At 38.0% G+C, this 23,652-nt stretch overlaps 1 protein-coding gene across 1 annotated transcript in view; it reads left to right on the top strand.

The window, feature by feature from the left end:
• Positions 1 to 23,652, top strand: part of LOC122791483 (protein phosphatase 1 regulatory subunit 12A-like) — a 1,771,856-nt gene that overhangs the window by 415,088 nt on the left and 1,333,116 nt on the right. The window contains exon 4 of the mRNA XM_044059226.1: positions 3,628 to 3,772. Within this exon, the coding sequence (XP_043915161.1) occupies positions 3,628 to 3,772 (145 nt within the window). The remainder of the gene's footprint in view (positions 1 to 3,627; positions 3,773 to 23,652) is intronic.

Below are 23,652 nucleotides of genomic sequence, written 5' to 3'. Positions count from 1 at the left end.
GCACTTCACAACCTTCTTCCTCTGGGGACTATTGCAGTACAGTCAGACAACATGTTGGTAGTATGGTATATCAACAAACTGGGCAGAACCAGATCTTACCCACTCTGTCGAGAGGCCATGCAAGTTTGGGAATCGGTGATATCTTCCCAATGCTTTCTGGTCGCGACGCACATTCCAGGAATGACCAACATGATAGCCGACAAGCTCAGCCAGGCGATCCTGATGCCTCACGAGTGGTCTCTGTAACAGGAAACAGCGGAACAGATTTTCCACAGGTGGGGACAGCCTTGCTGCGATCTCTTTGCCAGTCCAATCAATGCCATATGCAGCAGCTACTTTTCCCTCATCCCCCCTCCGGGGGAGTCACCCAGAGATGCACTTGTTCATGATTGGCCCCTGGGTTTCCTGTATGCTTTTCCTCCCTTTCCTCTTATTCCCAAGGTGATTCACAAAGCAAAACGGCTGGGAAGCAAATTGATCCTCATTGCTCCTTACTGGCCTTGTCAGGTTTGGTTCCCCTTCCTCGGGCCTCTTCTCCTGGATGATCCTTGGATTCTGGACTCAGTTCCAGACCTGTTGACTCACATGTCAGGTTCGCTTCACCCCTCGTTACACACCCTCAATTTGACAGCTTTGGCTACTCCAGTTCCATCCCTAGTCAGGCTTCACGACTTCTCGCCTTCCGTGACTCATAGCCTTACGTCTTCTCATAAACCTTCCACTAGGAAACTTTATTCCAATAAATGGAATAGATTCTATCTTTGGGTGGAGAAAATGGATGTTGACTCCTTCACTGCCTCCATTCCAGTGGTTTTGGAATTTCTTTCTGAACTATTTCACCAAGGATCTGCAGCTGCCACTATCAGAGTCCAATTGGCAGTGATTTCAAATTTCTATTTGGGTTTTCCAGATTCTAACTTGATGTCTCATAAATTGTGCAAAACCTTCCTCAAAGGTGCCACTTTGCTAAGACATCCGGTTCAAGAGCCTGTGGCCTCATGGGATTTAAACTTTGTGTTATCAAAATTAACATCTCCGCCCTTTGAGCCTTCTCACTCATGCTCTTTAAAGTTCTTGTCTTGGAAGATGTTGTTTTTGGTGGCTATCACGTCTGCCAGACAGGTGTCAGAATTGCAAGCCTTGTCTGTTAAACTGCCTTATCTGATTTTTCATAAAGACAGGGTGTCCCTTCGTACTAACCCTTCCTTTGTCCCCAAGGTCTGTTCCCATACCACCTTGAATCAGTTCATAGAACTTCCGGTTTTCTTTCCGAATCACTCCAGTGCAGCTGAGTACAGGTTTCACCAACTGGATGTCCATAGACAATTACGTTTTTATTTGCACCGGACTAACGACATTAGAAAATCGGATCAGTTATTCATTTCCTTCTCCGAATCCAGGTTGGGCTTACCAATTTCCAAAGTGACTCTCTCTAACTGGATTTCTAGCTGTAAAGCTTATGTTTATAGTTCTGAGGATAAACCTTTACCCTTTAAAATCAAGGCTCATTCTACCAGATCTCAATCTACTTCTGCAGCCTTTCAAGCCAGGGTTCCACTTGACAATATTTGTTCAGCTGCTATGTGGACTACTCCTCACACTTTTATTACTCATTACAAATTGGATTTAACCTCCAGGGGTAGAACATCTTTTGGTTTCATGGTACTCAGGAGTATTTTTCCTTGAGCCACCCAAGGATAAGCGTGCTAGGGACGCTGTCCCATATGTAAAGAATGAAGGTGAGATAGGACTACTTAACAGAAAAGAAGCTATGTACTTACCATAACGTTCCATGTTTGTAGTCCATCTCAGCCTTCATTCTTTTGAACCCGCCCTCCTGCCCCCATCCTGGAAGTACCTGGAGACAGAAAAATACTAATTTCATTATTTATGGAGACCTTTTAGTATTGGCTTTTTCTGTAGGCTGTTGTTATTATTTCTTCTAGACAGCAGCAAACAAGATCTGGGGATTGTACTGGTGCACCGTGGGATACATTCCTAGCCACGAGCCAACCAGAATTCTTCCAGCTTGTAAATAGGCCGAGTCGGAGCAGAGGATTGGCTCCGATCCCATATGTAAAGAATGAAAGGTGAGATGGACTACTAACATGGAACGTTATGGTAAGTACACGACTTCTTTTTTATCCCCCTCATACATCTATCAACATGTCTTTTCATTATCTTTAAGGAGGGCAAAGCTTTAGTCTGCTACACAAAGAGCACCTTTCATTTACTTGAGTGTTTGTACTACGTCCAGTAATCTGGATGGCAGTTTTCAATTCTCTGAATAAGAATGGTTATACTTGTGTTTATTATTTATTTTTATTTATCATTGACTGGGTTAGTCCCACTAGGCAGAGGAGACCAGAGGCAGTATTTACACTAGTAGGAGAAATTTAGTCAGGGCATTGGAGAACTTCTGTTTTCAATAGGTGCCATGGGATCTTTTGCACGCACCTGGTCTACCACCAACTCAGGCAGATGGGGACCTCTGTTTAACATCTCATCTGGAGAACAACATACTCAGGAGTACAAGCCCCCTCTCATGCTTCCCTGTATCATAAGCAATCCAGTCACTCAGTCCAGTCCAAACAATCAATGCTTGCTGTTTCCTTTACCAGCTGTGCTTGCATTCCTGAATGTAAACTGTTATTGTCATCAAGGCTAAAATCATCTATTCCCAACCTTCTGCACAAGTAGTAGACTGGTTTCTCCTTAACAACAGTGAAATATTTGTGTTTTATTTTTCATGGATTAAATGCTATTACTTTATAGAACCCTGTCAGTAGCACTGAAGATGGTTTGAGAATAGGTCAGTTTGTCACTTTCTAATCAAATGGATCCTAGCCTGAAACTGCATTTAACCAGTATGTTATGCGCAGCATACTTCCCCAGTGTCCATGAAGGTGGCTGTACCCCTTCTTCTCTGTGGTGATCGACTCTGGGTGGGAGTCATTGTATCATGGGGTGTAATAAGAAATTCCTTTTATAGTGAGCCATTTAGAAGAATCATTTACAGTGAACTGGCCACAAATTCTAATTCTGGCTTTCAAGGAACTGATTAGTTTCCAAGTAAATTTCTCATTTGACAGACACTGAAAGTTGGGTACGAAGGGTCTTGAAAAGTAGGTACAGCCAGGCAAACATCTGCACACCAGATTGGCATAAAATTTTAATCTCAGATAACACATAGCCCCTCTTCTTCTAATAGGGCGGTGGGATACTACATAGAGGCACAACTTTAAAAAACAGACTTTGAGTAAAATATAAGCATATCAGCAAATACACACTGTAAAAATCTGTAGGTTTAGGTTTCGGACTTTGTATTCTTTGGAAAAGTCAGGCACGTACACATCCTGTTTTTCTAGTTACTTTATAAAACAGGAAGTCAGGGACATCTTAATGATGGACAGCAGGCAGAAACAAATCTTTTATTCTGCTTCTGTCATTTACTCATTAGTACTGGCAGATTTTACTGCCTAGCGTGGAACCCAACCTTAAGTTTGTCTTTTTCTGAATATTGTGGCGTAATCAGTGCACTCCATGCACTATATGACAGTCGAGAATGATATTGGTTTTGATATGATAATTTCATTGTTTTGACATGACTCTTGCATTGTATTCCAGGCTGCTCCTGCAGGCAGGATTTGACGTGAATGCCACTGACCATGATGGATGGACACCATTGCATGCAGCAGCACACTGGGGCCAGGAGGAAGCTTGTCGGAAACTTGTAGAAGAACTCTGTAACATGGATGCAATAAACAAAGTGGTAAGTTTATTTGTTAAATGCAGAGTAGAACAAGTACAGAAATAAATCCCATGTCAGCAAAGTGCTGTAAGTGGAAAAAGAAATGAAACCAAGTTTACAGAGAGATTCTGTGCCATGGATTATATTTAAATGAGTATATTATGAAATGTCAATGTGCAGAAGCATTGATGCACATTATGCTGATGCTGACATGTTGACAGTCCAGTTACTCAAAAGGAAAAAGTTAAACATGACTACACCAGTCACAAAAGGAAAACGGTATCCTTTTATGATTGGTAGAAAAAAAATGACCATTAAATTGCAAACATACATTGTCTACATAGTGGTACTGTTAGTGAAAGTTTTTTTCGCAACATAATGTGTAGGATTGGGGTTAGGGTCAAGCATAGTGTTAGGTTCACTATATATATATATATATATATATATATATATATATGTGAGTTTGTGCAGACACACACACACACTTTATGCACAGCAGTACACATGTGCAATGCAAGATATGTCACCTTACCTAACCCTTACTCTAACACTAAACCATGAACACTTGCACAAACTCTTATTCTCAATGCCAAAACTTTCCATCTTTTCGAAAGTTGCATAATACCATCCACATTCATCTATTTGTAATGCACATGCATCTCACTAAAAGCAACGATGGACTACTAGTGCATTTGGTTACCTCCAACAGCAGAAATAGTGGATAACAGCAACTGTTAAAATGTACAAAAGACAGAACTGGAGTATTGCTTCCAATCTTGGAGTGACAACAGTGATGAGTTCTGGAGAAACCCTCCTTTTGTGGCTACAGAGTACTGCACTAACTTGTTTGCTCTGTATAAGGTGCTTGAGAGTTTATGGAACATGGATGTCATGGCTAAAAAAATAAGTTATTCAATGCATTTTTGTGCCTGTTACAGAAACTTTCAGTCAGATGATGAAACCACTATGCCCTGCCTCTTTTCTGGAGTTCCATTATGTCTATTGATGGATTCTTTTATTGTCATACTGTTCATTGACAAACTGTGTTTTCAGTAAGGTTGTTTCACGTATTCCTATATCCTTTTATGGAAAAAAAATAATTTCTTATGTTGCTCTTGTCTTCCTTTCTTTGTAAAAGGTACTGTTTCTTGCGGCATATTTTTTTCTGAAAGGTGCTTCCTTCATTTACTCCCATGGTTTATGTTAAGCATCCTGTAGTGTTCTGTTTTTTTCCATGTTTATTTATAAAGCTGTTTTAGTTTCACTTTTTGTGTGCCTAAATGGTGCAAGCTGGTGCAAGCTGTTCTCTAGATTAGTTACTACACAGAGGATTGCATGTATTTTTCTCTTTCTTTCTGGATATCTTCTACAAGACTGCTGGCAGTACTGTCTAATGGGTTTGATAAACTTAGCTTTTTTATTTTAGCAGTCTCCTTCATGTATTTTGTCATGTAACCTAAATCAACTTAATACTGTTCGTAGCCACCATTGTGTAAGGTGGGAAGAAAAATGTGGGGAAATAATGACTACACAACATTTGTAATACAGAGTCTGCCTAGCACACCTGATGTGGTGTTGAAGTGGATATACAGTTAACAGTTACCTTGAGATGCTCTTTGAATCAGGTCTCTTACCATATCCTTTCAAAGATAATTAAAACTGCTCAGTTAAGCTTTCCTAATTCATTTACTTTCATCATTAAAGTAATACTCGTAAGGCAATCTGTCTGTATAATTATGCAGCAGGAGTGAATTTTGACTTCTTGAGCTGTGATACCTTTAGAGGGAACCATTTAGGTCATCAGTTGCTTTTTTTTTCATTGTTAGAAATTCTTTGAGCTCAAGTCCCTTTCATTGGGGGAAGGTGTTGAGTGTTGAAACCCTGCCAGTACACTTTATTTTGATGTGGTCTGATAAGTTTAGTTATGCTAAGTGCTATTTTGACAAGATGAGTATTGATGCCATGTCTTGAATCTGTTTTATGTTTCCTTTTATGTCATTGCCTTGCATGGATATGGAGTGCTGTAGTATCTTCTGAGTACTGTGATATAAGTGTGTGTGGCAGTGGCCAATGCTATACTTACCCTGCATTTAAGTATATCTTCATAGTTTCTGGTAAGATGGGACTGTGGTGCTGGAACTGTTAATACATTTTTAGCAAACATTAACATTTCTTCGTACAAAATAAATAAAAATCAAAGGTATGGTAATTCAGACTTCAAAAAAGTTTTAATTAAAAAAACAAGTATTTTTGCAGTGACAGAATCAGAAAATTGTCTTAAAGTGAGGAAAGGTAGAAGAAGTGTATCTGAAGTATTCATTGAGGATGGCACACCTGCTGCCAAACAGCAATGTGTTAGGCCAGTGAGTCAATTAATAGATACTTTTGTTAATTTGATTACGGATGTGAAGATAGGTGAAGGCTGCCAGCCTAGCCAGATAGAATTTTTGAGATAATTCTGTCATCTGTAAATGTTAATGTAAACCACAGGCTTGTTGTCTTAAATGGTAAAAATAGTGTTACATGTGGAACTGAAAAAATGTAACAGTGCACTCTACTGACCAAGTAAAGCCTGTTGTGACCCTTTGATCTAAACACGGTGCCAAAAAGTCTATATGAAGGAATTCTTGCTATTGTTTTAAGGCCAGAGTTAATGGCCAGAATTTGCATGCATAAATGTCCTTTATTGCTCTGGTTTCTGCCCAGAGGTGAAGAATGTAAATGTAGTTTCTGTTAGTCTGGGAACCCAGGGAAATGTGAAGAATGATGTAATGTGAACCAGGAATGTGATTTTCAAAAAGAGAGAATCAGAGAGCATTAAGCATTTTTTGTCTTGACCATTCAACTCATCAGCACTGTCTTGCTCTATATGCAAGTTTATCTTAGACTTGTGTTTTCTCTTAGAAATAGCTAGAAACTACAAAGATTAGACCAAGTGTTTTTCTGTGATGTCAGAACTGTACTACTGAATTATTTTAAGTATTTCTCTGTGATCTCTGAACTCTTGACTAGCACTGTGTAGTAAACGTATTGTCTTGTATTTTGACTATTTGTTATTAAATATTTTAAACCCTTTCAACTGTGGCTGTTTTGTAGAGATAATTTAAGCTCTCTAGAGTACTTGCATGTCTTTGGTAAAATTGTACAAAGCCACTTCAATAGCTTTAGCCCTGGGCTGTACTACCAATTGGATAATAATATTGCACAGTAATAATTGGACACCCTTTTAAGGGCCTTTGAGTAGCTGATAAATATTAGTGGGTGGTGGCAGCTGGTACTACCGTATAGTATGGGGAAAAAGGGGCACAGCTGGAGAACGTGTGCCAACCTTCCCCTGGAGTGTCTCTGTGGTTGTATAAACTCTTCTCAAAGTGTGTGTATCAGCTACCTGGGCAGAGACACAAAGCACTGGTTGGACAGAGAGGGTGCTGGAGGTTTTAGCTTGCCCATTAGGCTGCGATCTGGACCCTATAGCTGTGCCAGTGGGGAGTCTTATTGGGGACCTGGAGAGCAAAGGAGCAACCAGCCCTGGACTGACTGTGATCTCTGTGCACTATTAAGGGAAATTGCACTTTGTGTATTTGTTATCCTTTCCTCCTATATGAGACGCTGCTCACTGGTGTTAATGGTGAGGATTGAGGCTTCTTGATTGCTGGGCCAGGGCATGGGTGTCACATATTAATTGTTTGACAGTGGTGGGATATCCACACCACATATTAATTGGTTGGCAAATACTAATTGACTTGTAGTGGTGTGGGTAGAGTGAATTCCTGTAGCTTGTGTACAGTGAGCTCTGAAGGTGTTTTGTACTCTAAATCAGCCACATAGTGAATATTCAGAGTTCAGATCACAATTGTTTTATTTCTTTTGTTAGCTTAGTTAGTCAGGGTGAGCAGGCAGCATGTCAGGAGAGGAGTATGGAAAGCTGACAAGGAGCAAGCTGGTGGAGATGTGCCAGGCTAGGGGACTGGTGCATTTAAACCTAACTAAGGCAGACCTGATTGCAGCCTTGGTTACAGCTGCATCAGAAAACAGCAACCAGGAGGACAATCAGACTGGCAGTGGAGATATAATACCCTCGGAGAATGGACAGCTCAACCTTTCTGCAAAGGGCTTAAAAATCCATCTGGAGCTTGGAGGCCAGGCATTTGGAGATAGAAGCAGCTGAGAGACTGAGGAGTCTACAGGCTGAGGAGAATGAGAAACTACTATGCCTGGAAGCTGAGGAAAAGGAGCAGCAGAGGAAGGATGAGAAGGGAATGCTGACTCTTCGCCAGAGTCATGGAGGTAATGGGGAAGGGAGTAACTGGACCCCAGAAGCACAAAAGGTCAGTAAATTTCTTCCGCATTTTAAAGAGGGGGATAATTGTGATAGTTTCATTCATATGTTTGAGAGGGTATGCAAACAGTATGGTGTTCACCAAAGGCTCTGGGTATGGTTCATGACCTTACTCCATGGTAAAGTTGTAACTGTTGTTGCATGTTTTGATTATACTGCTGTTAAAAATTACTTGTTAGTATCATTTAAGCTAACACATAAAACGTATAGGCAAAAGTTTCGTGAGCACAGACGCAAGGCAGATGAAAGTGTGTGTGAATATGTTGCTGAACTGAGCACGTATTTCCATAGGTGGGTGAGTGGATGTCAGGTCACCACTTTTGAAGGGCTGGCAGACCTTTTGGTGAGGGAACAAGCCTTTAGCACTTTGCCTGAGGACATGAGGATCTGGTTAGCTGATAGACAGTGTGCCACTTCAGATGAGTTGGGGAAGAAGGGAGACCTATACCTGGCAAGCAGGGCAGTCCTGCACAGGAAAGGGACCCCCAGTGCTGCTCATGGGTCCAATGGAACCCATGGTGGGCAGCACAGACTGCCCCAATAGAATCTGCCAGTAACAGGGGAAGCCACTAGTCCAGGTACACAGCCAGGAGCTAGGGTTAAATGTTTTGAATGCAACCAGTGGGGCCATGTGGCATACAGGTGAACACGTAGGCAAGTTGGGGAACAAAAGTTGAGGGAGCCAGTAAGTGGGAAAGACAAAATGCCAATAGTAGATTGTCTTGAGACAACAAGGCTACCAAACTACCATCCTGCTGATGTCCTGATGAGGCAGTACCATGTGTTTGCGCAGTTACACGCAGTCAAGCTAGGAGACAAGTATGTGGGTCTGGTAGCCTGGGGGAGACCCAGACAGACTGCATACTTGCAGCAAGGACTGGTGAGGTGGTTACTTCAGGGAGGGAGCTACCCTGTAGCAGTGAGACTGAAGGTGAGCCACAGCTGCTTGGGGGTACTGATGGTCCCTTGGACAGAGTGACCGCAAAGGTAGAGGTGAGTAGTAGTACCCAGTTTGACAGTGAGGCACCACTGTCAGAGGATGCCAGACTTAGTGTGGAAGGGGAGTTGGGAAGGGTTACAAGGAGAGAGTTGAGACAGGCTCAGCTATCAGACCCTACATTGCAAGGCTTGAGGCAGGTAGGTAGGGAGGCACCTAATTCTTAAGGAAAGAGGGAATCTGTATACTGGGACAAAGGGTTACTGTACAAAGAGTGGACCCCTGAGGGAGGGCTAGAAGGTGAGAGAATACAGCAGTTGATAGTGCCTAGAGCCTACTGTCTGGCACTTCTGGCCATAGCCCATGATATTCCCTTTGTAGAATGGCATAAAATGTAAATGTGAGAGAGACATATTATTGATCTTCTATTATAAATTCCTAGAATTTCCAGAACAGGGTAGTGCAGGACCTAGACCTGTGCCAAGTGAAGGGGCAAAAGAGCAGGAGAGACAAGGAGATGATCATTTGATGCCTGATTGAGGAGATTGAGAGAGGCCATTTCAGAGGTTGATGGGTCCTCTGGTGGTCCTCAGTTACACAGTTCCAAAATATAAAAAAAGTAGTGTGGGTGATGGATTATACTATGAGGCAGTGGATTTGCAGTGGATTTGTCCAGAGAAGGTGACAAATGCTTTGTTAGAGATTTTTTCAGTTTTCAAAGCAGGGGGTTTCCCAAAGTGAATGACTGACCAAGACAGGTGACAACACCTCAAGGACTACTGTGCTGGCTGTGGAAGGGGGGTGGATGAAAAGAAGAAACCCCTCATTCACAGACCCCAGAATCTGAGAACTAATTTAAATGTTGCCCCATCAAATTGCTTCATGCGTGTGGCAGATCATTAGAGGAGCTAAACAGGAATTGAGATCAGTTGGTTGCTTTATCCTGTATGGGCATAGGGTGAGGGGACCTCGAGGGAAAATTTAGGAGAGGAAGGTGGAGGATGAGAGGTGAGAGGAGGGAGTTGGTGCAATCGTCCCTAAACCCGTGACAAGATGGCACTAATGCCATGGGCTCAGGAGGGACACAATGGGCCGGCACCAGAGAAAAGGTGTGGTATGACATTGCAGGCTCAAGCAACAAAATTGCTGTGGGGGGCTGGTAAAGGTTCTCATTCTAATCAGACACAGAGGAAGCTGCAAGCGGCAGGCACCCAAGGCAGGGCTGAGTGCAGGCAAGTGATGGGAAGGGACCCTAATGGGTGGAAGGCCTGGCAGGAGCACAGGAGTGTGGTGGAACTGTGAGATGAAAAAGGCAGGATAGGAAGGGCCTTGTGCTGAGCATTTGCAGTGGTTACAGGAGCAGGAGGAGTCTGAGGGAGACTTCCTGGATTGCAGGAGGAGTCTGAGGGGGGGACCCAACTGATCTCCTTGAGAAATCCACCCACCCATGCAGGAAGCAGGGATCTACCCACCCAGGTTGGGGGTGCACCACAGGGAAATGTGAGGGCCTGAGATGGGGATACAGAAACCCCAAGGCCTGGGCTTGGGAGTGCCTGGGAGGAGTGGGGGAGAGCAACTGAGAGAGTCAGGCTTATCAGGATGGGGAGGGGTGAAATAAGGAGAGACTCACAGGGGAGGAAGTTAGTGCCCAGTGACTAGGGGGGGTGATTCAAATGCTGGTTGTGTGCCTAGAACAGGCTCAGTATAGTGCAGGTGGGGGATAGCAAATTAAATAGTCAGGAGAGCAGGTGCCCCCCAGCTGAGTGGGGCCGTTAGACCCAGATTTAGCCTTCCCAGGGTTAGGGCAGGCCTGGCATGGCTAGCTACTGGGAGGGTTGAACCTTCTTGACACCTTTTTTCCACTTGTGAGAGTACAAATAGGTCGAATCCTCTCCCTTTTGACTGACCAACCCCTTTTAGGCGTTTGGCCCACCATCTGCCTGGGAGGATGAGCAGAGCAGGGTGCTTTTTCTAGATAGGGGTGATATCTACTCAGGGAGGTAGGAGCTTTCATCCTTCTGAGTGTAGGATATTGGGTATGGCAGGCCATCCTGGGTAGCAAATTAAGCTTCAACATGTCAGGAGGGCCAGGGCAGACAACATTGGGTGGGGTCAAGCACGTAGAGGGTAGGCAAAGGGTGAGCTATGAAGCACCTTAAGCTATTGGCCTTAAGGGCACAGAGGTTAAAGTGAGCATGGTGCCAGCATGGAAGCTCCTGACAGGGTTAAGCTGATTTAGGCTCCATGGTAGAGGGGAAATAGGGCCAGGCAGGGTTTCCAGAAGGTTAGGTTGCCCAGAGAGTAAAAGACTAGAGCATCACCCCCTTCACAAGGATCACCAGGTAGTAAAAGTACCCCAACATGGGGGCAGGGCTGCATGTGACCAGATTTATTGGAAGAAGCATGCTTGCATTTGTGAGGAGAACTTGTACCTGGCACTTATTGAGCAGGTGAAGAACAGTGGGTGGAACACAGCAGTCGTTATGGCAACACTGGGAGAATGCCATCAAGCTCTGGAAAGAAATTTGTAGAGGGGGTGTATCAGATGGGGGTGTGGGCACCCAGCTCCACCAACCAACATGAAAAAACACAGCCTCTAAAATGGTGACATCTAGCCAACATGTAAAATGCCAAGTCAAAGCCTATGAAAATTCAGCAATATGCATATGGATGGTTTCTCAAGACAGGGAAACATCAACAAATAACTGCAGTGAAGGAACCTGGGGCTGGAAGAGTCAGAGAGACTAACTAGAGACAGCAATAATAGTTCAGATGACTCAAGTGCAGGTGGGCTCTCTCAAGACAGGGAATAAAGTACACCTCACCTTCTAGGCCCCACCTCTAACAGATCAAACCTCTCTTTGAAAAAATAATCCTCACCACATATAGGACCGAAGGATAACAAATATACAGGGTAAGTGAAATTGGCCCACTCACACAATGAGAGGCTCCCTTTTCAGATACACCTGGCCCTCAACTACTCAGGGTAAAGGAGAATTTGCCTAAAGCATACTAATCTGTACAACAGTGCAGGGCTTGCTACTCCAGAAAACATCTCAGTGTCTCCAGAAGCAAAAACACTGGCACAGCTTCATGGTCAACATCTCAGCCTATGGGTTTGAGAAGAACAGCTGAAACATCTCAGACACAACTCTGAAGGCAGCGCACCCTCCAAGCTGCCACATTTCCCTGACAATCTCCCTGTACCAAGTGCCACCACACACACACAGTATCAGAAGGCAGGTTCAAACACCCAGGTCTAAAGCTATTGAGCTACACAATATTATTATCTGAACCAAAGCACCCATAAATTAATTAGTAGTATCAGCTACCAAACAGCCTTAGTTGAAAGGGCTAACTAGTACTCTAACAAAAGGGTGTCCAATTAGTACTTACTGTGCAATATTATTAAGAAGTTGGTAGTATAGCCCAGGGCAAAAGCAAAGGAAGTGGCTATGTACAATTTTACCAAAAAAACAGCCACAATCCTGAAAGTTATTAAAATATTATAACAGCCAGAGTTGAAAGGGTTTAAAATATTTAACAACAAATAGTCAAACACACTATTCTAAGATCACAGAGACATACTTCAAATAATTCAGTAGTACAGTTCAGTGATGACATCAAACACATAGTCTAAACTTATTTTTTTCACTCTAATTCTACATTTTCTGAAAATTCTCAGTTCTCTTATCATCTTATATAAGACAGTGCTGAACTCTTTACATCTGGCACAGCAAAACAAAATGCTGGAACACATCTGTTTTCAAAAATCACTCGATGCTCTCTCCTAACCGGAATTAACTAGAAATTCCTTCATACATTCTTCACATTGTCACACATTCTTCCAACTTAAAACCTATGTATTTACACTTTTCTGGGTTCCTGATAGAACAAGAAACCACATTTACATTCTTGTTTTCTAAGGCAACATTAACAAATTTTTCCAGTATCATGCTTAATTATAGGCCCATAGATTCTGGCCTTAAAATGTCATTTTAGCAAATTTTCCTTAGACACAGACCCTTCTCCAAAATGGACATCTGGTGTGCAGTGAAGCAGCCTATTGTCAGACACAGGAGTCCCTAAATAAAGATGAAATTAAGTTAAAAAAAGTTTTCTTCTAGACAAGTTAATCTGGTTGACTTATCCAAAACATTTCTTTAAAATCCCCCAAAGTTATGCATGCACTTTATTCTTCCTGTTGATGCATCCCACTTTCAAGGATTACACAGGTTATGCAACTTGTTAGATTCCGACTCTGTGTGTTATTCCTGTATGGAGTAAATCCAATAAAAAGTTGGTTTATCTTCAGAAGTAACAAGGCTGTGTGCTGCAAATGTTAGACTGCATGACACTCAAGTTGTCTGTTTCATGCTTTGATCCCAGCATGCTTCAATTCTTGAAAATTTCCAAATGTTCATCCTAATGATCACTGCTAAATTAGCCTTTTAACTATACAGGTAAATTGATGTCTTGCCAAGGGTACGATAGTCAACCAGCTGTAAAGCTTCATGGCACCATCCACGTGGTCAAACCTTCAGTTCGAGCTGAGTTAACTAAAGACAAGATTGGGCACCAAACCCTTCAGAGCTTTGCTGGCTTTCAATGGTCAAAAGTCAACTCGTGCTTTTCTTTTGCTGGACAGACAAGTTTCGTTTGAGGGGAAAAACTTTCATTCAATAATTTTTGTTTATTACTAATACCTCTTCTGGAAAGTTATTTTAAAGGTAGGAGTCTGTGTGTTAATGAACTGCTGCAAAAGTGTATTGTACTTTTAATTGGGGAGTGTTCTTTTTTTCCTGTCAGTTTGAAAGTTGTGTAAACTAACTGAAACCAATTTTTTACTGTCGAGAAATGCTGGCAACATGTTTTAAAGTTTTTTTTTTTTTTTTTACACTGTATGTGAAAAGTGACTTTTTAAAAGACTTGTGTTTTTTTACTGTAGTTTGCTGCTTGTTTTCCGGGAAGGAGGCACCATTTTCAGCTTGATCATGGAACCGTCTCTCTGTCCCTTGCTCATTCCTCCTTCCTTTCACAAAATGATAAAGTTAAACAGCCTTTGCTATCACAACAGGCTAACAACTTGTCTCAGCCACAGGTGAGTGACAGTGCTGTGGCCTTTAGTTCTACCTCAGAATGTTGTGCCCATACCTGGCAAAGCTACTATTCTCATTAATAATAATGTTGGTCCCATTTGTCTGAGATTGGCACAGCTCTCCCTGCCTTTTACTAAAACTAAGAACCATTATTCATAATTTGTCATTAATGCCTTAACCCTAAATATTGTTGCACAGCAGGATGTAAACTCATGAACAACACTCCTGTAACCAGTTTAACATATTGCAAATCATATTTGCATCACCATAATTTTGTATCACTATCACCATCATTGTTATATGTAATAAAATACAAGTACATCAGTTGGATTAAATGGCCACGGCCATGTGTTTGTTGCCAGTTACTGCCAATGACCCTTACTGATTGAAGGCAGTAATTATGAGACGTGTGCAAGGCAGGAATTTCATGGAGGCCATTTCTTTACTTCACAGCAGTGCCCTAAACACTACAGAGCAACGGGCAACACTGTCGATATCCAGCCCTTCCGATTTAACTCGTACACATCATAACTGTTTCAACTGAGTTCCTCTGGACCACCTTACAATCTGCCAAGGAGCCATTGCCAGGCTGATTAGTCCCTTGGCAACAATCCCTTGGGGCTGTCTGGTGTATGGAAGTTCCAGCTAAAGAGTCCTGTGACCCCCCCCCCACTTACATTGGCCTCCCTTACCTTTCCTGCCTTCTACTTAAATGACTGCGCCAACCTAGCCTAACCTGTCTAATTCATCTGGAGGAGAAGGGGAAAACCTGAAAAACCCAGTGGGAGAAAATGGAAATTCCTTCTTGGCCCCTAATGCAGTCACCTTTGCAGGTCACTGGGTGCCTTAATTACCTTTCAGATGACCGTAATCTGGTTGTAAACTTCCCCTGCTTTTACGAGGGGGTGGGTTGGATGAAGAAAGCTGCCAAGGTAGAACTCAAAAAGACTGATTTGCTTTGTTCCCAGCCTGTTTAGTACTTCACAGCAGCAGCTAATCCCACCCTAATCCTCCTGTCATATCCTGTCCCTACCCATTCCTCCACCTCTCCCTCTGAAACCTGAGTCTGAGCTGACCTGCCTCGAACAAATGACGAACAGTCAACTAAGCATGTATCTACTCCTCATCCAAGTTTCTTTAAACAGGAATAGTTTGCCAGGTCTGGATCAGGGTTTAATTCGGCTTTTGATTCTTCTTAAAAAATAGTTTCTGGTAAAAGAAGTTAGGATCCCTCCTTTCCTGATGAGATTCAAGATTCTGAATCTGGACAGGAAAAAAGAAGGGACAGATACAGGGGTTTCCTCCTCAGATTTCTGATTCAGGCTCAGATGATAGCTCAGTTTCTGAGACTACCTGTGGGGGGGGGTCTCTCTCTCTGAGACTGTTTCTAGAATGTGCTTGTGTTTTCAGTGGGAGATCTTGTACGTCTCTTAAGAAAATACTATGAGCTCTTATCAGCTTTGGAGGATGTGTGTTACTGCCTGCAGTTTTCTTTTTTTTTAATATATTTTTATTGCATCTTAAATCTATATGAAATAAGTTTACAATACAAAACAATCAGTTAAAAAGAAATAGAATTATATAGAGAGTCCACAACAAAAATGTACATAAAGCAAAACCATTGAAACTTTTCCAATAAATCTCGAAGTTTTTGCCAAGATAGATGATTGTATGTGATATTTGAAGTTTTGTAATACATAGTTTGTAATTCCTTGTTATATACACTGTTTGCGAAGTAAATCAACTCAGAAAAAGAGAGGATATTTTTACTTTTCCAATTAATTGTGATGACTTTCCTTGCAATGGCCAGAATGGACCAAAGGAGAGGTATTGAATCCAAAATTGGAAAATTCAATAAAATCAGAGTTTGTGATAGTACAATTGTCTTTAACAAAGTTTCTGAATTCTGCCCAAAATGGAATAATCGTTTGACACTCTATAATCATATGAAACTAATTTGCCTCTAAACTCTTACCACACCTCCAACATTTTAAATTTTCTTTCTTATATGTCAGGGCAGTTTTATGTGGTGGTAAAAAACTTCTGTGCAAAAACTTCCACATAAAAATTCTCCAGTATAGTGACTAGGTGGAGTTACTTATAGATTTCAGATATACTTTTTATTAGCTTCTGAGAATGTTTCATTATTAATTTTTGTTGAATAATCCTAATAAGATGAATTAAAGCCCACAAATTCAGTTCTTAAAATAATGTAAATTATTGATAAATAAGATTTATTTTTGATCACATCACTATAACATTTTAAAGAAAAATTCCAAACTTTTTGGTATGGTTTTAGTTTTCATGTTTATTGAAATTTGTATATTATTAATAAATTCCCTAAACATTTGTGTATTTAACCAATCTTTGATATTGTATCTAGCCAAGAGCTGATCATTTGTACATACTTTTTTCCATCGAAGAATTTAAACCAAATTTTTAAATCATTTTCTCCAAGATCATTTATTTTACTTATATTAAAAGAATCCAAATATTCATTAGTATAAGCTATAGGAAACATCAGGAATAAATGTTTGACCAAGCAATTACTATCCATCAGTTTCTTAAGCATATTTAGAATATAGTTAATACAAGGAGTAAAGACAGATAAATGTCTGGTATTCATACAATAATATTTTAAAACCCAATATATTTTATTAATGTCTTAAGGAATATTTGAATTTATTTCAGGAATATTTGAAATTAGAATTGTTTCATGTAATACTTTTCAGTTTGAAGTATAGGAAGAATATAGCCTGTGACTTTATAATAGCAGATCTAGCATATAATTCAATATTAGGAAATCCAATCCCATTCTCATCCCAACTTTTTATATGCCAATCAAAGGCTATTCTTGATTTTTGGGGATACCATAAAAACATAGCAATATAGAATTATACTGCTTAATAGTTTTTTTAGAAGGAAATAAAAGCCATACATACATACATACATACAGATATTTCAAGCACAGATATTAATGCCCTTCTAGCTTGCCAATATACCAAAACACTTGTTTCCATAATAAGTGTCCAGGCTGTTTTTAAAAATATCTAAACTAGTACTTGCTTTAATGTAATTTAGTAGTATGTTCCATGCATCAGCTGCTCTGTCAGAGAACCAGTTAGCACAGTTCTCATTCTTATAGAATTTTCTGCATAGGTTTCCTGATGATTCTGTAGTACGTTTTGATAAACCAAAACATTCCCAGAAGTAGTTATCTCTAAATGCCCTATATACTTGAATAATATATCCTCTTGGGTATCTGTAAGAGACACTGTACAAGTTCAGATATTTTAATCTTTCATATTAATTTAAATTTTCACATTCATGGATGCCCTTGGTATATTTCCACTGTACTCTTCTCAGTTTACTCATGCTTGTTTTCTTGTAGGCTTTCCATATTGTTATTCCATACTCATGTTTGGCTCTAATGTAGCTAACACACAATGACATCATCATTTTTTATTTCCTAGACTGTATAAATCTTTTTGTACAACCTATAGTTCTGTAACTATCATTAACCAATTGGTTGATATGATTAGAAAAACTCATAGCTGAATTTACCCATATGCCCAGGTCCTATTTTAAATATTCACCTTTCAGTTTGTCTCCCAAATCTCATGTGTTTAGTTTTTATATGCATCAGCAATGACTGAACAGGAAATAAAATTTTTGACAAAATTATCATTTTTATCACTGTAAGTCTATGTTCCATTGGGAAAAAAACATTTTGTCCTATTATCAGTTAGTTTTAATATTGTAGTAGCTAAAAATGTTATAATTTATAAATACTGATCCTTTCCAACTAGGTTTTATAATCATTCCTAAGTACTTAAGTTTTTTTCTCCCAATTGAATTCCTTATAATTTCTTAAAAAGGTATTTATTCTTTTATTTATCAACAGTGTTTGTTTTATTATGATTAAATTTTAGACATGAATTCTTTCAAAGTATTTTATTGAATCAATATTGTGTTCTAATGAAGATTCATTGTTACCAGTAGTTAATAGAATGTCCATGAATAGTTGAATTTTAGAGCTATAATTATCATTTATGGAAAACCGCTTTATTTTTATATTAGTTATGATAAAAGAAGCAAAGAGTTCCATTGACAAAGAAAACAATAAAGGTGATAATGGGCATGCTTGTTTTGTTCATTTTAGTGTTTTGAAATAACTACATTGAAATGATCCAATTTTAACAATAAAGTTTTATTATACAACTTAATTATTAACTCTATAAAATCTAAAGAAAAATTATGTTAAGTACTTTATGTAACTACATTCAGTTAATTGAATCAAAAGCTTTATCAATGTCTAGGGTTATTACTGAAAGTTTTTTTATTCTTGTTAGAAGCATCTATCAAAGATAAAAACATAATCATGTTATCTTATCCTTTTCTATTTAAAACAAAACCAGTTTTATCCTCAACTAGATTTGATCTCATATGCTTTAATCTTTTAGGTAATATGGACATAAAAATGTTATAATCCACATTTAAAAGAGAAATGGGGCGATAGGATGTACATAAGTTTGGATCAATTTCTTATTTCGAAATAGGGGATATCAATGAGAATTTCCAAGAAGGAGGGATATTTAATTAGTTTCTAATTGTGTAAAATACATTTAATAATATCCTCAGAATATTATCTGGAATTATTCTATATATCTCTGGAATTGTGCCATCTAGACCACGAAGGTCACTGTTATCTAGAGTTGATTTACTTTTATCGAATGCTCCGTAATGTTTCCTAAAGGCTTCTAATATATCCTTTAAATTTGTTGCATTTTTAGGTTTATTTATTTTGTATGTAATCTCTTTAATGTGATTTACATTATTTAATGTTTTTGATCTAATTGCTAACCTATGTAATTTTTTTGGAATTAATAGATTATGATTGTAATTTAATTTTTTTATATTTATTGAGACTTTATGATTTAATATTTCTCTGTATTTCTGATTCAATGTATTCAATTCAGAATTTGTATTCTTATCATTGGGTTTTAAGTTTAACTTTAATGTATTAATTTTTGACTGTAAGATGTTTAATTAGTTGTCCCATTCCTTTTCTAAAGATACCAACTCTTAACCCTTCCATATATATATATAGGCTTTTAATGTATCCCATAAAATAGCATCAGTAAATTCATCAGTGTTATTAAAATCCATGAACAATTGTAATTCCTTTAACAACCACTCTTTAAATCCTTTAATTTTTATTATATAAGCTGGAATTCTTTGCCAAAAAACTAAATCATTAACTTTTACAATAAAATTAAAAGTAATGGCATTATGCTCATACAAAGGACATGGAATTATTGATGCTTCATCAGTTTTAGAATGTCATCCATTAGATGCAAAAACTCTATCTATTTTTGTTTGAGCACCAAATCTGAATGAATAATGTGTATAATTAAGGGGATTTGCCCATTTTAATTAATGAATAACTCTTAGATTCATTGCATTTGTGAAATAATTTAATTGTTTAGCAGTGGCTGGTATTCAGAGTTTTTTGTCCTTGGTAATATCTCTTTCTGATAAAATGCAGTTAGTCACCAGTCAGTAACATTTCTCCTTTTGCGTGTAAGGTTATAATGTCCAAATATTTTTTACCACCTTAGAACCAATTTCAGAAATCCAGTAGACATTTACAAATGTGTAAAATTCCTTGTTGATATCAAGTACTACCAGACCCATTATACCATTTTATCAGAATAAGAGTCAGCTACTCTAGGCATAGTCCAAGATTTCTTCCAAAGTGTAATAGTGCCTCTCCTTTTAGAATTATAATGCGAATCCACAAGTATTGAATACTCTTTCAGTATCAACTTGTCTTAGTCTTTTTTCAATAAATAAATTTCTTGCAAAAAGACTATATTGACTTTTAAGATTAAGTACCTCTCTTCATGGGATTATTAAGATCATTAACATTCAATATAATTAATTTTAACATACTTTATGAACAAAATCATGAATCTAGCTAATAAACTGATTATAAAAATATTTATACTACCTAGCATGGAATAAAATATTCCAGGATTGATGAAATAATCATACAAACCACCCCCAAACGTCTCCCTAATATTACCCAATCATTTCCGCTGCTACTACCACTAAGAATTAACTATTTATCTATGTACATTAGAAAGTAAAACTTTCCCTTCTATCAGTCTGTTTCCCAATGTCTAATTTCAAGCTTCAGTATAATATCTAAAATCAAGTATTAATTATAGAATAATCAAATTTTCTAATAAAGTTAAACAAATCTATTGGGATATATATATATATATATATATATATATATATATATATACACACACACATGCATATTTTATCATTTCAAAATAAATGTATCTTCTACTACATATCTTATCATTTAACTCTCTTGAATTCAATGTCAGTGCATATTCTAAATACTAAAGAATCAGCCTGCTATAAGTAAACTGTATTTATAGTATTTTCCTTTCCACATTCCACAGTTCAGATGGTTACTAAATGGAGTAATTTCCATCCATACAAATGTTTATGTATGATGATGCTGTAAATATGATATAAATTAAATTTCTTTGAACTAAATTAAATGCTGTAGAAAGATACACTAATAAAAGTTAAATATTGATGGTTGAAAATTAATGTATCTGTATTTTTTCACAAACTGGTGTAATAAACTGAGTGCATGTTTCATTACTGTTGACATTGTTGCAATGCAATGGGAGCAGGCTGACAACTGCCATGTTAATATTACTAAAATCAGTGTCACAGTAGCAACTATCATATGTATTTTTAACATCTTAAGTGACCCACTACTCCTATTATAACTCAGATTTTGTAATATTTTCCACAAACCTGAATTATCCTCCCCACCAAACACACACACACACTAGTTGATTACTTGAGTGGTTTACCCTGTGAGCTTTCACTTCAAAAGTACACTATAGGGTATAAATCAAGAAAACCAAAACAGGGACACAACCCCCCTCCCAAAAAAAAATACAAACACTACTATGAATTTACACAATGTGTACTCTCATTATATATGATAAATACACCCAGACTTTGACTTTAAAATATAATAAAGAACCGTTAGTCATTGTTAACACTTCCCATTAACCAAATGTAACAGTGTATTAATATGAGTATTTATCTTTTACATTAAAATGTAAAAATTAAAAAAAAAATTAAATTACAGCATTTTACTTACCATTACTAAAACAACCTAATGATATGCCATTAATCTATGAGTATAAAATGATGAATTACTATTTTATTTAATGTATTTTGGAAAACAAAAAAGCATTACCTTAGAAATGTGATATTCTTCAGTAGTTGTTAAAGCATTGTTTCAATAGCATAGTACAACAGACGTAAAACAAAGTTATTTTTCATTACATTTTTTACTATTTCATTTAGTTTTCTATCCAGTTTTAACTGCTTGCCTTTTTAAACTTGCTAGACACCAACCCATTTCTTCTGGTTTGTTTAAAAGTTTGTTTTTCTGAGCAAAGTCCAGGGCTATATCAAGTGCATTAAATAATTTCTGACCTTCCAAAAGAAAAATATTGATTTTTTTGCGGGGAAGATAAGTTGAGCCTTGATGTTTGACTTCTTTAGATTTTTAATTAGGGGAATGTAGGCTTTTCTGTTAGAAGAAGTATAATCATTATCAAATATAATACTTTTTCCATTTGTAGTTATTGGAGAGTTAGAACAGGTTGTTTTTAATGCCAAGTTCTTGTCCTGTGTAGAGAGAAATTTAACAATTATAGATCTCTATATTAATTGAATAAGTATGTGAGGGAAACCTATGAGCTGTCTGTATTGCAAATGAAAGTGATCTTGGCAGGTTTAAAGTTTTTGGTAACCAGGTGTTCCGAAACTGTGTCATATTGTTACCTTATTCTTTCTCAGGTACTCCATATGTTCTTAATATTATTTCTCCTTGGCCTACTTTCCAATTCTTCTACTTTCTTTAAGAGAAAAGTTTTTTGTTTTTAAGAGAAATTCCACTTGATTTTCCTTTTCAGTCAGCCTTCTATCTATATTATTTACTGTTTCCTCTATAGATGAAATTTGATATGAATGTTTCGTAATAATTTCATTGTCGAGTTGCTTCTTATTGTGTTGTTTTCTAGTACCCATTTTACTCTCCAACTTGTCCATTTTGACTGAAATGTCTTGAATACTAGTAATAAGTGACTGCAGTTCTTTCTTCATCGCACTTTCTTGAGGAGAAGTTGTAGAGTAACTCATAACTGAAATTAACCGAAAAACTTCTGCCAGGATAAAAGCTAAGTAGATTCCCAAAAGGCTAATTTTTCTCCTTGATTTCAACAAAAACTTTTTATTGTTAAATAAAAATATTTATGCAGATAGTTTCTTAGTTGTAAAGTTAAATATTCTTGTCAGAAAAACTGAAATGAAGCAGAGCACATTTTTATGCTACTGACTACTTAGCATCTTGGCCACACCCCCAACCCCTGCATTTTTTTCTGAGTGTCAGCCAGTTGCCCCTAAAAAGACAGATAAGATGTATAAACTTCCTGCACTCTTCCCTAACCTGATCCAGCAACTATTGCTTTAGCTAATTCTTCTGCTGCTAAATGCTTAGTTAATTCATAAATTTAAACAGCTTCTAAAACATTACCTGTCTAACCACTGGCTCTGCTACTGCAATACTCCTGGCTAACTACCCTGGTATTTAGTTCTTTGTATTTTCAAACTATATCTGCTTTGCAAACACACCTAGACAACTGTAAGTTATTGCTGGTTATTTTAGTCTATTTCCATCTTCTTGTGTTAACTAAATTGTAAATTGTTTTCCTAACTGCATGTGGTTAATAAGTCACTTTGTACCCCTATTTAAATTCTCTGATTTAAACTTCTTGGTTATTATACTCTGCATGTTTAAATTTTTGTTCAATTTCACTGAATTTGTATATTTATGTTGTATTATCTTGTGTGTTAATTATTCTGCTTGAGCTTGTCTCCCCAGGTCTTTGCTGAAAACAGGCTCCTGGCCTAGTCGGGCAATATTCGGTTAACAAATGCAAATAAATAAATCCAATCCTGTTCTTTCAGATTAAGATGGGATTATTATTGACATGTATGGGGAAAAAGTGTATGTTTCTGCAACTTTGATTTTTCAGAATTTTGAATTGTCAGGCACATATGTTAAGGTTTGTTCTGACTAATTGTGAAAGTGTAATGAGTGTTTTATCTGCAATTTCTTCTTGTGAGGAAAAACTGCTTTAAATTTAATTTCTTCTATCCACATTGCCTCTGTTGATACTTCTTCAAGGGCTATGACCAGTGGTAGAATCTCCCATAAATGAATGACTATAGATTTAGTTGTTGGCCTCTCTGCTGTACAGGTGATCAACACGTGATGAAAGGGGTAAGCTGATACAGGGAATCTCTGATTTTTCAGCCCTCCTTTGGCAAGTTTTCTAAGGGATTTTCTAATTCTTCGTCCAGTTTTGGTAGTAAGCAAAATAAACAGTGTCAATAAAATAAAGGTAAGTAGATG

The sequence above is a fragment of the Protopterus annectens genome, chromosome 17.part0 (genome assembly GCF_019279795.1).
Source record: "Protopterus annectens isolate FY-2018-M chromosome 17.part0, PAN1.0, whole genome shotgun sequence".
In the NCBI taxonomy this organism is placed as follows: Eukaryota; Metazoa; Chordata; order Ceratodontiformes; family Protopteridae; genus Protopterus; species Protopterus annectens.
The sequence above is the reverse complement of the archived record's forward strand: the minus strand, read 5'-3'. Positions and strand labels throughout refer to the sequence as shown.